Source organism: Gigantopelta aegis, chromosome 15 (assembly GCF_016097555.1).
Source record: "Gigantopelta aegis isolate Gae_Host chromosome 15, Gae_host_genome, whole genome shotgun sequence".
NCBI lineage: Eukaryota > Metazoa > Mollusca > Gastropoda > Neomphalida > Peltospiridae > Gigantopelta > Gigantopelta aegis.
In genome coordinates, this window is record NC_054713.1 from 2604812 (window position 1) to 2623524 (window position 18713).

An 18713-nucleotide genomic window follows, 5' to 3' on the forward strand; every position below is an offset into this window, starting at 1 on the left:
GTTAAACCAGTTACTAAGCTAAGCTTGCAGCGATGACACTCTTTGTTTTAGTAATGACCCTCATTTACCTAACGTGCGTTTAATAAATTGGGTTTTCTAGGAGATATTGCGTATGAGCAGCACATCATTGTGTTATTTGCACTTGATGAGCCTAAAGTTTGTTTAGCGACACCACTAGAGCACATTTATTAATTAATCATTGGCTGTTGGATGTCAGACATTTGGTTATTCGGACTTTCTGACAGACAGGAAAGCACATGGCACGGCATATGGCCAGTTGTGGTGCACTCGTTGGAACGGGGAAAATCCAATCAGTTGAATAGATCTACTGAGGTGGTTTGATCCTGCGACGCACGCAAGCACTTGACGAGCCACGAATGAATTAATAAGAAGATTCTACAGTGTTTGACAATAGTTTTAGAAAGCCACTAGCTAGTGAGTTTGTGATTTTCACTAGCCCACCAAGTCAAACTTCTAGTCCAAATTTCTGACCAAATGTAACTAGAAGTTTGTTTATGTATAACGTTTCTAGTCTAACAGTAAAATAAAACAAATATCATCTATTCACAACTTTAATTGAAAGAATATGAAATACAAACAGAAAAACTTTTGTCAAATGCAGGTGCGTGTATATGGAGTCGAACCTTCTCGTCCTTGCTCGAGCAAATTGTTTTGTCAATACTATTTCCGGGGAAGCATGTCTGGAATCCCCCCCCCCCCCCCCATAAACTTTATGGAATGGAATTTTTTAAAGTGTTTCCTCTTCCCCTTTCCCCACACCCAACATAGACACACATACACATTTTCACAGAAACAGTAATTTAGAAAACTCAGTCTTGGTTTCCAACTAACACCTTAATAAAAAAAATTAAAAGATTTAAAAATCGGACACTCAAAAATAATTTCAAACAATTGCTATTTTTCCATTCATTTCATTTTCATTTCATGTTATTTATTTTATTACTTCACTTTATTAACCCCTGCGCGTGCTGTAACCTCGCCGTGGTGCAGGGGTGTAACATTCTCTTTGAGAATGGCCAATACAGCACAATTTTGTTTTTTTTAGTAAAAGTCAGTATTTATCTGTGATATTTGTATTTTTGCACAGTTCTTTGCACTGTGTTTTTATTTAAATCTTTTTATATTGATGTTGATCATCATTTATTTGCATTACCATAGTTTGACACCCAATAGCCGATGTATTCTTCGTGCTGGGGTGTCGTTAAACATTCATTCATTCATTCAGAAATTTACATAGCCTGAAACGCGATTTCCTGACATGTTAATATTTTATAAAAATCCATTTTACCATTGTGAGTTTTAACTGTTCGAAGGTACATGTACTACATATGTTATTAACCATCGTATATGTGACACACCTAACAACCTAAAAGCAATGTGTGTATGTATATATATATATATATATATATATATATATATATATATATATATATATATATATATATATATATATAGGCAAATGCTTTGGCAAATAAATGAATTCAGTTGAATTATCTATTTTGTATCTTTCCCTCGGCCTTAAGAAGAACTCTTCAATTTTACAATAAATGTCTTATCCTTATGCACCATTCTTCGTTTTGGTCGTCTGTGTTGGCCAGTGTAGGTCACATAACAAGCCAATGTTACTCACCATCAAACCACCGTGTGCGACCTTTTCCGTTTTAGTTTATTTGTATATATACTGTATGTTTTTAAATGTAAATATGAACCCATAGATAAATACGTTTTTGTTGTTTTGGGTTTTTTTATTAGTTTTTTGTTGTTGATTTTTGGGGGTTGGAGTGAGGGGATATTTATTTTTTTGCACGTTTGAATATCTACTGTACATCATTATTATGACTAATGTGCCATCTTGTTATTTATTTACTTATATATTTTACAATGTACCTCATATGCCGTTGAATTACGACCAGATTTAAAATAAAGTTCAGTTCATACAGGGCTTAGTTGTATAATGTAGTAAAAACAAAATGGATAAAAGACAAAATGTCAAATCAGGACGATATCAATGGTTAGCAAGAGCTCCCGAGTGCGTCCAAACTGTAGTTGTGTTTGTATTTTGCATTAGTAAAATTTGTTTTTACATGGGGAGGCAGAATTGCACCCATCAGGCAAACACATCATTAGAAAACCATCAAAGCTATTTTGTCCTTTAATTACAGGATCACTAAGTTCACCGATTTAACCGTAATCTGAAAATGGTATTTGTCTAACCTGCCAGTAAACGTGGGCAACGTTCGGGTTGGCAGTTTTAAGTGTTTACCTATACACTCTCTTTGTAGTTTACCTGTAAATGCATTTGCTAGTGTTGTTTTTCGCTCATCCATGCAAGCATACCGGACGATGAGTTTTGATATTGACTTCGTTTTAGTTCTGATCTTCCATTAGTTAATGCAGTTATCATGTTAATCAGAAGAGAAAGGCAACAGACATTAATATGACATTTGCGATGATTGTTTAGTGGCCACGGGGCGCGATTCGTGGTTCATCACATAAAGAGCTGAATCAAAACACTATCATCTGCTTTACTTGTTTATATTATGTTTGTCGTTTTTTCACCAGTAACATTTATGTTGACGTTGAAACACCCATATAATTATGCGTGTGATATGCGCGAGGGCGTTGAAACTGAAATGGCGTTTTGAATCGAAAGACGTGTGTTTAATAGACACCGGGGAAAGTATTATATAGAGGCTATTTCGTGGGGGTTTTCGAATACGATTTTTATGTCAACGAGTGATGTGTGAAAAATATGTTTTTCACACATCACGAGTTGACATAAAAAATCGTATTCGGAAAAACACCATGAAATGGTCTATTTATTATATACAGATTTTCTAATTTTTGACAATATCTTTCGCTTATCCTATCGAAAACACGTAACGTCATGATATATTTCTTCCTATGGAACTTTGCCAGAATATTTACTTGACCATAGACTTTTAAAAAGAAATTTGAATAAAAATTATCTTTATTAACATTTATTTAACAATACTGCGGTGCAAACATACCTGACAACGCGATCCTCTACAAACTCCCACAAAAACAAAACGAATCGAACGCCGTTAAATTCTTACACTTACACTCGATGACACTACATTGTGTCATCATTATGCAGCTTCGTATTCAATTCGTTTTATATATTTTGTCGTAATTGCACTTAATATCCCTTTTTTATAGGTACAGTTGTTTAAATTACATTTTTTATTTTTTACATTCAGTCAGATGCATTGGCAATCATCAAATTTAAATACGAAGAAACGAGACAAGGGAGATAATTCAATCATGCACTTTTACAAAAAAGTAAATACGATTTCTATATTTTCACTGTAGCTAAAATACAGTGAAAATATGACTTTTCACCGGATATGACTTTTATGTTTTCTGTAGATCTATATATTTCATTGCTATATATATAATAAAACGGTATATTCTACCCTGCAATATTGTGTTTATTGTTCTTTGGTTGTTGTTTTTTGTTGTTTTGGGGCGTTTTTTGTTGTTTTGGGGCGTTTTTTGTTGTGGGTTTTTTATTCTTGTTTTTTTCTTTCTTCTTTTGTTTGAGTCTGTTTGTGTCCGTTTGTGTGTGTGTTTTTGTGTGTCTACGTCTCTCTCTGTGTGTGTGTGTGTGTGTGTGTGTGTGTGTGCGTCTCTTTGTCCGTGTGTGTGCATGTGTGTGTGTGTGTGTGTGTGTGTGTGTGTGTGTGTGTGTGTGAGTGTGTTTTAAATCATCGATTTTAAGTTACAAATTAAATTGTGTCGGTTTGTGTGTTCAGTTTGTTTTGGTTTGGTTTGGTTTAGATTTATTTATGTTCATGTGTGATCTGAAGTGGTTTGTAAGTTACAAGTTAAATCTTGTTTAAGTTTTAAACTTGATGGAAAGTAGTTGTATGCCTCTAGCAACACCCTGCCTCGGTTCCAGTTCGATCACACAACGCCAGTCACAACACAATTATCTTCCACAACGCTTAAGTGTTTTCTACTCAAACTGCATTCGAAACCAGATAGGTTTCATCAGCTATATGATCATATCTTCAGGACGCAATAAAAACGAAAGCGAGGCTTGCTGCGTCATAGCGAATATGGTAATTAAGCCACTTGCGGCACTGATAGATTATGTGAATATACACGTATGTCGATTTATTTCTATACAGTATCAATATTATTTTACTAATGACGTCATTTCTAATTTACATACTTGAAAGCCGGAACTAATTTACATAATTCAAAGCAGGAATATGCTTCTGTGTGTCTGCGGCCATTGATTAATGAATCATCGGCTACTGGGTGGCAAACATTTGGTAATTCTCGCACGTATCTTCAGAGAAAACTCGCTACATGTTTCCATTAGCTTTAAGGGGTCTTTTAATGTGCATTTTCCCATAGACAGGATAGCACATACCACAGGTTTTGTTAATGGAAAAATGTAGCGGGCTTCTTTTTAAGACTACATTCTAAAAATTACCACATCTTTGACATCCAGTAGCCGATGATTAATAATCAATGTGCTCTAGTGGTGTCGCTAAATAAAACAAACTTTTAACTTTAGTGTGCCAGTCATGGAAAACTGATTTAGGATAGGATAAACCTATCAGAGAATGGGAATTTGATCCCACGACCATATCGTCTCCAGTGAGCGCTTTATCCACTAAGCTAGATCCTCCCCTCGAATGCACAAACGTTTGTTTTGTTTAACGGCACCACTAGAGCACATTGATTTATTAATCATCGGTTATTGGATGTCAAACATTTGGTAATTTTGCCATAGTCTTAGAGTTCAAGGGTATCTATTATATGCACCATCCCACAGGCAGGATAGCACATACCACGCCTTTTGATTATACCAGTCCTGGTGCAGTAGCTGGAACGAGTATTAGCCCAATGGGCCCACCGACGGGGATCGATCCTCAATCACTGCCTTATTGAATTTAATAAAGAATACACAAATGTTTAATGACACTCCGGCACAAAAATACACATCGGTTATTGTGTCAAACAGAGGTATGAATATGACTATTTTACATTAAAGAAATGAGCAGCTTGACCCCCAGTTTTTCTCCGATTCACTTTAAGGGTGAGGGGTAGTAGTATTTATATCCGTGGTGTATATGTCGATTGATACGCTGCAGGTAGGAGTTTTAGCCACATATGTTACCATTGTCGTCTGTGGGATTTGATTTGGTAGTATACACCCACCAGTGATCAAATCGTTGGTCATTGAGTAAGCATTGTTGTCATTATACAGCTATTACTACAACTACAAAAACAAACCATGAATGAATGAATAAATGAATGAATGAATAATAAATGAATTGATTAATAATGAATGAATGAATGAATGAATGAATTAATTAATTAATAATTAGTGAATGAATGAATGAATGAATGAATGAACTGTTAACAAATCCACAACACAAAAAGCCCTGACAGTAATATATAAATTGAGTACACAGTGCTATGTATACTACCGTCCTCATATCCACATACTAGTTCTCATCTGGTACACTGTCCGCTTCATCTCACTATCATCGTCACACACAACATAATCATCCGGCACATTTCGTGCCTGATGTTGAGCATGTTCGGCCATTGTCAAAGCATAATCACTTTGAAGCACAAGAAATGGGCCGTCACTTTTTAATCAGGTTGTTCAGCAATTCTGGGTGAGAACAAACCTGGTTCATTAGTCATCACTGCTGTGTAGGTTAAAGCTGTCTTCATTTTGGGTAGCTTATTCGGTGAATTCCATCGAGACTAATGTGGCATTTCATAAATAATTCCCAAATTGTAGATGAAAATTTGAAAGAAAACAAAATAATGGTGTGGTCTATCACATATTGTACCACGCTTTGGTGTCTGCCCCTTTGATTTTGCCCGTGGTGTATCCCATAGTTAGACCACTGGCGTGTCTGACCTAAATTTTAGCGATTGCTGAATGGCTGAAGAAAGTTACGCCTACAGGTCACATATAGTTCAGCAGGAAGTAAATTAGAACATTATTTTTAAAAGTAACACTTTCACTAACATAACTAATAAAGCTACAATATAAATCTGTAATGGGGGCGTGGTACAAGCTAGTTACATCATCCTTTTCCGAGAGATTTGTCTAGATAGACCACGGTTATTGCGGCCGTGGCCTAACTAGAGAAATCTCTCGGAAAAGGAACATGTAACTGTAACTTAAAGGAGAACAGTGTTCTCGCTAGGTGAAAATTAAAGGAGGGCGGCCGCGCGGCTCCACGTCCTTTAAAAAAAACCCCAAAAAAACGAAAAGGAAAAAAAAGAAGAAAAAAAAAGAGGAAAGCTTGGTTACCATATATCGTTGTGTATTCTGCCTCGCATTATTTGGTACATAAAAGTTGATACGAAATACAAGGTGACTCATGTTGTCGGTCTGACATTCACGGGAAGCGTTTATCTTTCTAAAAATTATAAAATCTTATGGTAACTTGATTCGTCGCTTGATATGTGAAGAAGACATATAGACGATTCGTCACGAGTATTTTTTAATATGGAAAATATCAACCGAGTCTATGCCGAGACAAATACCGATTAACTAGATGAGGTTGATATTTTACATATTAAAAAACACGAGCAGCGAATTCTATTTACCCTATAATTAATCCTATAATGTTTCAGTAAATGACAGTACTAAAGTTGCCGCCATCGATAATATGACGTCATCACGATATGCACAGATTAGTTTTACGTCACGCATTTTAAACAAATCTTTGAAAACGTTACGCTCAGGTACACGGGTCTTGTTGGTTTGTAAGCAAATGACTTATCCACAGCAAAACATTACCTAGAAACCTTGCAAATTTGCATACTATTATTAACCGGGTTAATAAAGTAAATTATCACATGGGTTTATGACATGGTTATCATGGGTAAGTTATAGGATAACTAATCATAGTGTGACTTATGGGACGCTTACGGACCACGTCTTTTGACAGAGTGTACCAAGTTGTAATCACTATCTCAGCGTGAAGGATATTATTTTCATTTAGAGCCCTTTCATTAGCTACAGATTGCAACTCTGTTTTGAGATAAATATTTTTTTCACTTGCAATAATGCTTGATTTTCTAGTGTAACTGACGGGGCGATATATGTAACTGACGAGATGCTATCCTTACAAAACCATAAAACGTGTTTGTGATGTATGTGGTTTCATTTATATGCATGATTTGTCAGTGAACTAAATTTGACACATTTGTGTAAGTGCAACTTTATTATGGAATTGCAGTTTGCAATCACACTTTTCATACTGGCAATGTCATATTGACGATTGTTCAGCGAAGTGCAATATGCATTTTTATACAGGGAACCAACATTTACTGGCCGTCGACTTTTCTTCCTAAAACAATATCCCTCGTGTTCCTAAGTTTGTAATCAACTACAACTGGTCAACTTTCTACATCATTAAATTGAAAAATTTCCGTGTCACAGCCAAATAATGATACTGTGTTGCATATTCCTTAGCTGGTCATATATAGCATGTGCTGATGTAAACCAGTTAAGACTGGCATATATGTTTCGAATATATAGCATGTGCCGATGTAAACCAGTTAAGACTGGCATATATGTTTCGAATATATAGCATGTGCTGATGTAAACCAGTTAAGACTGGCATATATGTTTCGAATATATAGCATGTGCTGATGTAAACCAGTTAAGACTGGCATATATGTTTCGAATATATAGCATGTGCTGATGTAAACCAGTTAAGACTGGCATATATGTTTCGAATCTATAGGAGAGCACATACCACGGCTTTGATATACAAGTCGTGGGGCACTGGTTGGAACGAGAAATAGCCCAGTGAGCCCACCGACAGGGTTCGATCCCAAACCGACCGCGCATTAGGCGAGCGCTTTATCACCGAGCTACGTCCCACCCGGAAATTTGAGTAGTTTGTATGTCCTATGTATTATGTACAACACATTGACGTCGTTTTGTGAACTACCATCACGGCTTTTTGTGCTGCAGTTTTGATAAAACTTTTTTTTTAAATTATTTCTTTCATTCATGCATTCATTCATTCATTCATTCATTCATACACTCACTAATTCATCCATTCATTTACTTATTCAGGCTTTAGTGGTTAGGTGTTTGTGGATGCTGAAAGGTGTATAATAACAACAACAACGCGTTTTTACTGCGAAACCATTTGATTAATAGTACAACATGTCGGTATTTTTATTTATTATTTTATACAATCATTACAATTTGCAATTATATTTTATTTTAATAATTTTCAAAATATTCTAATTAAACTTATAAACAATATAAAACTAACATTTCACATAAAATTAGGTTATCCAAGTCATATTACAAATATAATTTTTATTTTCATACACAAATTATCGTCCTTTTCGTCAGCCATTAGTCAACCCAATGTTTCACAGTATTAGAAAGTTTTAATGAACTCACTAAGACCATAAACATCAGTACTGACACCAAGATCACATTTCTAAGTGCTATAGATCTGAATATATAGAGTTTTAATGAAAACCGGCCGCCATCTTGTTCGCACCAATATTAGAAAATGTCATCTTATATTCAGACCCCCCCCCCCTCTCTCTCTCTCTCTCTTTCACTCTCACGTTTCTCTCTCTCTCTCTCTCTCTCTCTCTCTCTCTCTCTCTCTCTCTCTCTCTCTCTCTCTCTCTCTCTCTCTCTCTCTATTTATTTCTCCCCCAGTGGTCCGTCAAAGACACTCAGAACTAGAGCTACTGAGGAAGTAATAAATTATTTATAAATCGTTTATCACTTCTATTGTAGGACGGTTTTCCCCACACGAGATGGAGTCGTATATTCGACGAAAGGTTCTGGGCGAGTCCTACCTCAAGAGAAGCGCCGAATACCACCCGGAAGTGGAGACGTTCCTTAAGAAAAACTTCCGGGGCACCGACCTCGATCTTCGCCTGGCGGAACTTAAAGGCCGGATCTTGGCGAACAACGAATCGGCTGCCTCCGTGAGCATGGGCTCGTGGTGGTTCCGGAACATGACGCAGTACATCAACATGCTGAAGGCGATCCAGGACAAATTGGCGGAGGACATCGTCAGCGAACTCGACTTCCAGACGGCGACGCTCAAGAACAGCCTCACCACCAGCATCATCGTCATGCTGTTGGCCATGCTGCTCACCCCCGTCGTCATGTTCTGTCTGCTCCGAGTGGCCACGAAGATCGAGAAATTCGCCGTCACGCTCACGGAGCGCACGCACGACCTCGACCTGGAGCGCAAGCGCAGTCAGACGATCCTCTTCGAGCTGCTTCCGGTGCAGGTTGCGCAGAAGTTGATAAACAGGGAGACGATTGAGCCGGAGAGTTACCAGTCGGCGACGGTTTTCTTCTCCGATATCGTCGGCTTCACCGTCATCTCGTCCAACAGCTCCCCGCTGCAGATAGTGGCCATGTTGAACATGTTGTACAAGAAGTTCGATGATGAGCTGGAAGTGTTCGACGTCTATAAAGTGGAGACTATAGGTAAATATCATGATACCCCCGTCCCCTTCACCATCCCCAGAGGAGGGAGCATAGAAGCCATGCCAACCCACCCCACCCCCTTAAACAACTATTATATATTTCGTGCTTGGGTGTTGTTAAGGGAGAGAGTGAGATCGGAAGAGAAGGACAGAAAGAGAGAATAAGAGAGAGAAGCACATTTGGTAATTTTGACATAGCCTTAAAGAAGAGATTTTTAAAATGTACCATCCCACAGACAGAAGAGATTTTTAAAATGTACCATCCCACAGACAGAATAGCACATATCATGGACTTTGATATACCAGTCGTGGTGCACTGGCTGGAAGGAGAAATAGCCCAACGGACCCACCGACAGGGATCGATTCTAGACCGACCGCGCATCAAGCGAGGACTTTACCACTGGGCTATATGCTGCCACCACCCCCATCCACCCACACCCCACCCACAGACAAAGAACTGATTTACAAGACACTTTGCTATATGATATGTTTCCTACCGAAACAAACATCAAGGAGGGGGCGCAGTCTCTAGTAGGGGTTGAGGCACAAGACATATTTTAATCTTTATTTATATAGGGGCGGGACGTAGCCCAGTTGTAAAGCGCACGCCTGATGCGCGGTCGGTCGGTCTAGGATCGCTCCCCGTCGGTGGGCCCATTGAGCTATATCCGGTTCCAGCCAGTGCACGACGACTGGTATATCAAAGGCCGTGGTATGTGCTATCCTGTCTGTAGGATAGTATATATAAAATATCCCTTGCTACTGATGAAAAAAATGTGGCGGGTTTCCTCTCTACGACTGTGTCAAAATGACCATGTGTTTGACATCCAATAGCCGATCATTAATAAATCAATGTGCTCTAGTGGTGTCGTTAAACAAAACAAACTTTAACTATATGGAGTAGGACAAAACGTACGTTTTCGTCATCAAGTAGGGGTACAGGCCTCCCGCCCCCTTCCTCGGTTTATATGGGACAGGTAGAGATAGGGGATCAAAACGTACGTTTTCGTCATCAAGTAGGGGTACAGGCCTCCCGCCCCCTCCCTCGATTTATACGGGACAGGTAGAGATAGGGGATCAAAACGTACGTTTTCGTCATCAAGTAGGGATACAGGCCTCCCGCCCCCTCCCTCGGTTTATACGGGACAGGTAGAGATAGGGGATCAAAACGTACGTTTTCGTCATCAAGTAGGGGTACAGGCCTCCCGCCCCCTCCCTCGGTTTATACGGGACAGGTAGAGATAGGGGATCAAAACGTACGTTTTCGTCATCAAGTAGGGGTACAGGCCTCCCGCCCCCTCCCTCGATTTATACGGGACAGGTAGAAATAGGGGATCAAAATTAAAACTAAAACTAAAAAAACACACACAGACAGACACACACACACACACACACACACACACACAAACACACACCACCCAAGAAAAAATTCAATCACGCCCCCACACAGTTCTGTGTTATCGTGAACTGTAGATTTTCGGGTTCATTTATTTAACAATTTACATCAGAATCTAGTTCACTCAAAAGTACCAGAGTTCCACAAAACTAACACAGGCCTTGATACTCTAATAACATTTAGTGATAATCATTTATAAATTACACACCATGATAAAGATCTTAACACAGTCACGGTGCAAATGAACTGGAATTATCTTCATCTGTTGTCCAAGCTTTTAAAGAATTGTGTTAAGTGCCAGGTATCATGAGCTAAAAACTCTTTGGTTATCATTATTTATATACTAATGTACTATACGCGACCTACAAGCGTAATAGCATTTCAATAGCTGGTGTGTAACCTTGTTATGTCCTTTCACACCAAATAAATTCCCAGTGGTTTCAAATTTGACATTTTCTAACAAAAGTAATAAGACCAGATAACTACATACAGACCGTATATTCAGTACATATTAAAAATTGAAAATAAGTTTATTTTGTTTAACAACACTACTGGATCACATTAATGTATTAATCATCGGCTATTGAATGTCAAAGATTGAGTAATTTTGATGTATAGTCAACTAAATTTTGCGATAGTTATAATTATATATTAATTTTCATTTTTTTACGATCCCCCTCCCAACCTCCCCCAAAGTTTCCTTGGCATTCCACCTCATATTATTGCCCCCCCCCCCCCCCCCCCAAATGGATTTTCTGGATCCGCCACTGTTGGCAATAAATACACGGCGGCCGTTTTTCTGACGTTCTGTCACAACTATGCCAACTTTAACCGCAAAGCCGCAGATGGTCGTGACATGCCAAAAGAATGAAATTTTCTGACCAATCAGAGAAGGCTTTACAGAGCACTCTAGGCGCAATCCACATCCGTATTCATCATTATGTCGTCTGCTAATTTTCAGCGTTAAATTGTGTTCCATTTCTATCAAGGGGGTGTTTGTGTAATATAAATAAATAAAATTAATACATGCTTTCAGACGCCATATAACCGTAAATAAAATGTGTTGAGTGCGTCGTTACTTAAAATATTTCCTTCCTTCCATATAACCGTAAATAAAATGTGTTGAGTGCGTCGTTACTTAAAATATTTCCTTCCCTTCAGTTATTCATTATTCTGGGAGTGGGAACTAGCCCAGTATTAAAGCGCTCGCTTAATGCGCGGTCTGTCGGTAAGACTATGTGTCAACATTACCAAATAAACTATAAGTCAACGTGCTCTAGTGGTATCGTTTAACAAAACAAATTTACTTTCGTTCATTATTCATAAATAGATAAATCAAATTTATATTCATAATTATAGTCATCTGTCGGGCCGCGTCCAACTTCACGGAGAGTGTTGGTATCCCCAGTACCAGTGGCGGATCCAGAAAATCCATTTAGGGGAGCCCCAGTGACATGAAATGGAATGCCAAGGGAAGTTTGGGGGAGGTTTGGAGCGGCGTCGTAAAAAAAATGAAAATTAATATATAATAAAATTATAAGTATCGCAAAATTTAGGGGGGCCCGGGCCCTGCCCCCCCCCCCCCCGATCCGCCTCTGAGTACATACATACCCCACTCCTACCCCCACCCACACCCCCACCACCACCTACACTTGATCCACGCTTATTCGTCTGTCTTTATTTTCACTGTAAAAAGATAATACCCTACAATAATGGTAATCTATAAAAGAAAAAAAGTAAATTGGAGATTACATCACAGAATATTGATCCGAACCGCTTGAACTTTTTACGTACCTGGTGATTAACAGTGGCCGGATAGGAAATGAAAGGTTATTAATATAGGAAACTGTAATAGATTTCATGTCATCACATTTATAAAGGTCTCGGCCCTGAATTTAACTTCCTTTTGTACGACGATTCCGACTAATAAGCCTTTTTGAACCACAGAGTACATATTAAATACATTTTGTATACACACTGTGTTTCAGATCGTACTAATTTTAGTAATAGCTCAATTAGCGTTTTACTTCCTACTACATGCATAATATTTTGTACTTTTATAAGGATGAAATTATCTAGACGTAAAATCCATTTTGGGCTACTGCAAATAATTAGCTCGATAAAAAATAGTGTGTATATAGACACGTTTGAAGAGTGGGGGTAGGTCCTTTTTATTTCATTAACAACAAACCATTAACGGTATATAGCACTAAATCAAATCCCATAGACAACAATAGTAACATGTGGCTAAAAGTCCTACCTGCAGTGTATCAGTCGACATAAACGCCACGGATATAAATACTACCACCCCTCACCCTTAAAGTGAATCAGAAACCATTAGGGGTTAAGCTCCTCATTTCAGAGATAACCCTAGGCCCACACACAAATTGTGACGCTATTTCTAGTAGGACCCCGCATACGGTTCAAACACACCGGTAGCTGGTACACTGACACAAGTTCAAATTAAAGTACACGAATTTACTGTCCAGATGAAACACCAAACACTCTCACGTTTGTCACCAATGGCAGGACTTCTGAAATTAACTGCTCTATGAAAAGTTAGGTGCACCTCGAACTTTGGCCCAGCCGGATGTTGCTTGAATGAAATAACTTGTAGGCCTATCTCTTTATATAGTCAAATCCAAGGACCTCAAAATGTGAATTTTTGTCCTACTGTATATAAAAACAAACATAACTTTTAAAGCTGCTGTATCTCGTCATCCAAAACATTGCTTCATATATATTTTTTTCAGATGCAAGAAAATCGTGTTTGTTGCCATACAAAGATTAAAGTTTCACTAATTCCCCCCCGAGAGAACTTACTGCATCCCCCCTCCAAAACCCCTCTACATTTATTGTTCCTAAGGATCAGTCTAACCGATGGTACGATTCCGAAATGTGTATTTTCATTTTTATGTTTTACTTATTTCCGTGCTTATATCCAATTAAGTTTCAGTCACACAGTCCTGGGCACACACACCTCAGCTATCTGGGCAGTCTGTCCAGGACAGTGGATTGGTGGTTAGTGAGAGAGACGTATATGTAGTGATCTTGCTCCTACCCACTGAGTGTTAAACAGATTCTGGGTGGGAGCCGGTACCAGAGGCGGATCTAGTGGAGTGTTAAACAGATTCTGGGTGGGAGCCAGTACCAGAGGCGGATCTAGTGGAGACCAATCCCAACCTACCCCCTTCCCTAAAAATATTCAAGTGTCTCTTTTTTCCTGTTTAATTTTTTTTTCCACTGTGATGCCCTTTTGACGATTCGCCCCTGACCTCCAAAGCGTGATTTCATTTTCTAAACCTGTTGTTTGCAGGCGATGCCTACATGGTTGTATCCGGGTTGCCTCAGAGGAACGGCGAAAGGCACAGCGCGGAAATAGCCAACCTCGCCTTGAATTTGAGAATAATCATTTCCGGTACGTCAGTACCGCACATTCCAGATCATAAACTACAGCTGAGAATCGGCATCAATACAGGTGTGTAGCGACTTCTAGCGTCAGTTAAAATTCAGTTCAGTGCATACGTCCAAATTAAGGTTCAGGTGGGCTGTGTTAAACATAGGCGAACTGTAGTTAGACCTGAGCCCCGTTCCACGAAGCGATCTTAGCCCTAAGATCAACTTAAGTGCATAGCTACCCTATGCACTTAAGTTGATCTTAGAGCTAAGATCGCTTCGTGGAACGGGGCCCTGGTGCTTATATCACTTTTAGAGTCTAGACTCGAGACTCTATTTAATAGAGTCTGAGACTCTAATGTCATGACAACGCCATACAAGTTGTACGCGTGTGACGTCATTAAAGATTGAGTCTGGACTTTTATAAGGACGGGTCTTGGATGGAGGAGGTCCCTGTCATGGACAGAACTCTGGCGAAGTTAGAGGTTGTGCCTAAGACAGCCGTGCTTGAACAGTTCTCTGATGGAAGCATGCCACAAATTACCCATATACCCACATGGAGGAGGTGTCCAGGATAGAGATTAGTGGCTAATACTAATAGGAGAGAGAAGAGGGGGCGGGCAGACGAGGTAGAGCAGAAAGGATACAAAGGCGGCTGGGTAGACTGCGTGAGAGAGGGGGAGAAAGAGGGATGGGAGAAAGAGAGACATGCAGAGACAGACAGAGAGAGGGAGGGAGAGAGGGGAGAAGAGAAAGACACTCAGAGAGGGGAGAGGGGGATACAAAAATAAAAATGAGGGGGAGAGAGTGAGGTGGATGATGAGAGAGTGGGTAAGGGAGATATATAGAGAAAGATGCACATAGAAAATGTAGAGAGATAATGATGATGATGATGATGATGAGAATGGATATTATGTTGTTTTCGTGATGTTTTACCCACTCGATGGTTTCAAAGAATCGTTCACCTTGACTAAACGCTCATTATGGCCTAATTAATCGTGATGGATCCGGGCCAATAGCTACAATACTATTAGTAATTAGACCTACTGTTCGGCGTCAGTGAATCAATAGGACTAAATAGTCCAGTAAATTGACCCCGGTGGACCTCTAACATGACATTTACAGACCACGCGTCGAGGGGAAACACGGAGATAGATTGTTATCTATTGTTATGAAAGCCATGTGATTGTTTTTTTTGACATTTTAACCAGGATTAGAGCAATGGTAGAACATTCACCTCAAGTGCCATGAGTCGAAGAATTGATCGACTCTGTCCCCCACCCCCACCCCACCCCACCCACTGGTACGTAACAGGTATATCATTGGTCGCTTGCCATTAGCGTATTCTGCCTTCCTTACTTCTGAACCTCTCGCTATCCCCCCCCCCCTCTCTCTCTCTCTCTCTCTCTCTCTCTCTCTCTCTCTCTCTCTCTCTCTTCTCTCTCGCTCTTTCTCGCTCACTCTATATCGCTTGGTCTCAATCTCTAAAATCTGTATCAGTCTTTCTCTTTCTCAATCTATCTCAATTTTTCTCACATTATTTTCGTTCTCAGTCAGTCTCTCTCTCCCTCTTTCTCGTGGTTTAAGCATCAAATAACCATACTTTAAAATGCGCTGAGGTGTCATTTTTTCTTTCTTTCGTTCTTTTCTTTCAGGTCCTGTTGTAGCTGGTATAGTGGGCACCAAAATGCCGAGGTATTGTATTTTCGGCGACACCGTCAACGTTGCGTCCAGAATGGAGTCGACGAGTTTACGTACGTTTTACATCATTAGTTCTGTGCAGTGGTTAGTGCAGGGAGTCAGACTTAAAAAAGGGCTCAAAATCAGGTTCATGGTGAAACCTTCTGCTATACTTTTTATTACGATATTTTTAAGCAGCTTAGATATTCCGAATAAAGGATTGGTTTGTCTGCAAGTCAATTTCTATTGCGGAAAAAGACATATAGACCTTCTTGTAGACTAAATGAACCGAATAGTGATTATTCCAGATTTCAACCTTAATAATCTGTTTTCTTTAAGTAAAATCCCCAGACCTAAACTCCAGCATATTTCATATTTAGTTAATCAACTAAAATATCCCAAGTATTGTTGTTTTAGTATACATGTATGTAGATGTAACAGCCGTGGCCATTGATCAGCAAATTTAAAGTATTTAATTTTCAAGCCACTTAATGCAAAATTAGACTATAAATTAGGTTCCCTCGATAAAAAAAAATATGGGGGAACTGATGATAACAATGATATGGGTATTGAAATTGATTATTCCACTTGCCACTCACAGGTCAGGTCAGAGTGTTTAACGTGCACATTCAGAACAAGCTGTTGTAGCGCACGCCTGTCCTGGGCACAGGTGTCGGCCTCGGCCGGCTCCTCTGTCCAGAACAGGAAAGGGGTGGGGTGGGATGGAGGGGGACCGCCTGCACTGGCAGGTGCAAGAGAGCACCAGCAGTCCGACCGGGGTCGGTAACAGGCGGGGATGGTATGGTTCTATGGAGCTTTGAGTCCCGGAGGATTAAGCCAAAGATAATTGGTGCGCATTTTTAGGAATTTAGGCGCAATTTTGAACGGTCCGCCAAAAATTAAAGAAGGGAGCTACATATAGTTTTGGAAGATTAATAAGCCGAGAGTAGCTCGTTAAGGGGACCTAGACGCCACTCTCTGTCATACCCAACAGGCTATTCACTATCTGGTAGTCTGTTGTCCCACATGTTGTACTACCAGACATTCTACCAACAGCCTGGATAGTTTATAGCATTTAATGCAGATCGCTCCCACATAGCTTAGAAGTGATCCTGATTTGGAAATTTTACGTCCAGCATTGAGTGTATTGGTCACTGTTTATTAAAATAGAATCCAAAGCAACAGTCAAAGCAGTTGAGGCTATATTCCTCGAATTTCCTACTGATCCTGAGGTTGGGTTTTTTTTCAAATCTTGATGAGTCTGTAGTGATATTATTAATCTTACAAATATGGTAATCTATATAATGGATGCTTAAACAACTGTATAATTGATGATTCAACAATGATAGAAGTATGAAACGCCGGAAATGGAAATTGCGTACATGTTTTCAGTTATATAATGAATACGTGTATATAATAATAATAATAACAGCTGATGCATAATTATTATTTCAAGTGGTAGTACAAACGTATCTATGTAATTGCAACATTTCATATCATTTCTTCGGAAATGTACTGTTTGTTCCACTCTTGATAACATACATGACACATGTTTCTTAAACACATGTTACATTTGAGTCCTGACAACTACAGGGTATACAAACAGAAAAACTAGAATTCTTCGGAATTAAAGGAACAGACCCTAGTTTCAACCTGTGAAAATTAACACTACGTTTAGTTAATCTACAAACCTGTAACACATTTGGATAAAGTTACAACTGAGTGAAACACAAGTCTGTGACTTTGAAATGGTGAAATACCCTCTAAAAATCAACTAAACCTCGACTCCATAACTGTTATTTCTTACACGCACGTGTGTTTTTAAAAATATGAGAAATGTATTTTGTGATATTAAAAACACCAGGATCACCAAAACATTTCGAATGTACGGAAATGGATAATCTAAACAATAAAATCTAAGTAAAGTATGATTTCAAAAACGGCTTAAAAATATCAATATGCCTTAGTGTTTAAAAACTAGGGTATGTCCCTTTAAACGTCTTGCTAACCTTAAATTTATTGCATGTCGCTCATACACGTAGTTGCATCCAAAGATGTTCAATATATCTTAAAGGCAAATTAGTTAAATTTGAACAGAGATACAACTATAAATCAGGTTCGTTAATAACCTGTACAAAATTGACATAAATGCGAAGAAAACTTGATATAAATGCAAAACATTAACACTAACCTAAATGCTAATTGATAGTATTTTCATTAAAAATTATACCTTTGAAATAACGTTTTGAACGTGCATTGTGATAAACATACATAAGGGCACCTATAAACCAAGTTTCATTGATGTAGGACTTTTAGTTTGTGAGAAACGGAGCTAAACGTAACTCCAATGTTCAAGCCATGAAAACGTTGACACCGTCGCCAACGTCGTCGGAAACGTAATACCTATAGCTTGCATTTTATCTACGTCATTACAAGACTAAATGTAATTTTCTCATGGTATACCTACTTTAAAACATAATATATTCTGTTAGTTTGTGATACAACTTTCCATAAAACCACTTCGAAACATTAAAAAAAAAAAAGTAATGGATTTTGCAGAGAAGACCAACATTTAATAACTTCTGAGACGATAAACTTGAAATAAAAAATGGTTTAAAAAGTATAGCAGCAGGGTCCACCTTCACCAAACACTTCAATCATGACTCCCTGCCTAGGTGGACCCAAGGGGTTGGGGGTGTGGTGGGGTGTGGTGTGGTGGGGGGGGGGG

At 38.9% G+C, this 18713-nt stretch overlaps 1 protein-coding gene across 1 annotated transcript in view; it reads left to right on the forward strand.

The window, feature by feature from the left end:
• LOC121389930 (soluble guanylate cyclase gcy-35-like) overlaps nucleotides 1–18713 on the forward strand; it is a 64617-nt gene that overhangs the window by 41215 nt on the left and 4689 nt on the right. The window contains exons 2-4 of the mRNA XM_041521600.1: nucleotides 8807–9514; nucleotides 14226–14387; nucleotides 15961–16059. Coding sequence (XP_041377534.1) covers nucleotides 8807–9514; nucleotides 14226–14387; nucleotides 15961–16059 — 969 coding nt within the window. The remainder of the gene's footprint in view (nucleotides 1–8806; nucleotides 9515–14225; nucleotides 14388–15960; nucleotides 16060–18713) is intronic.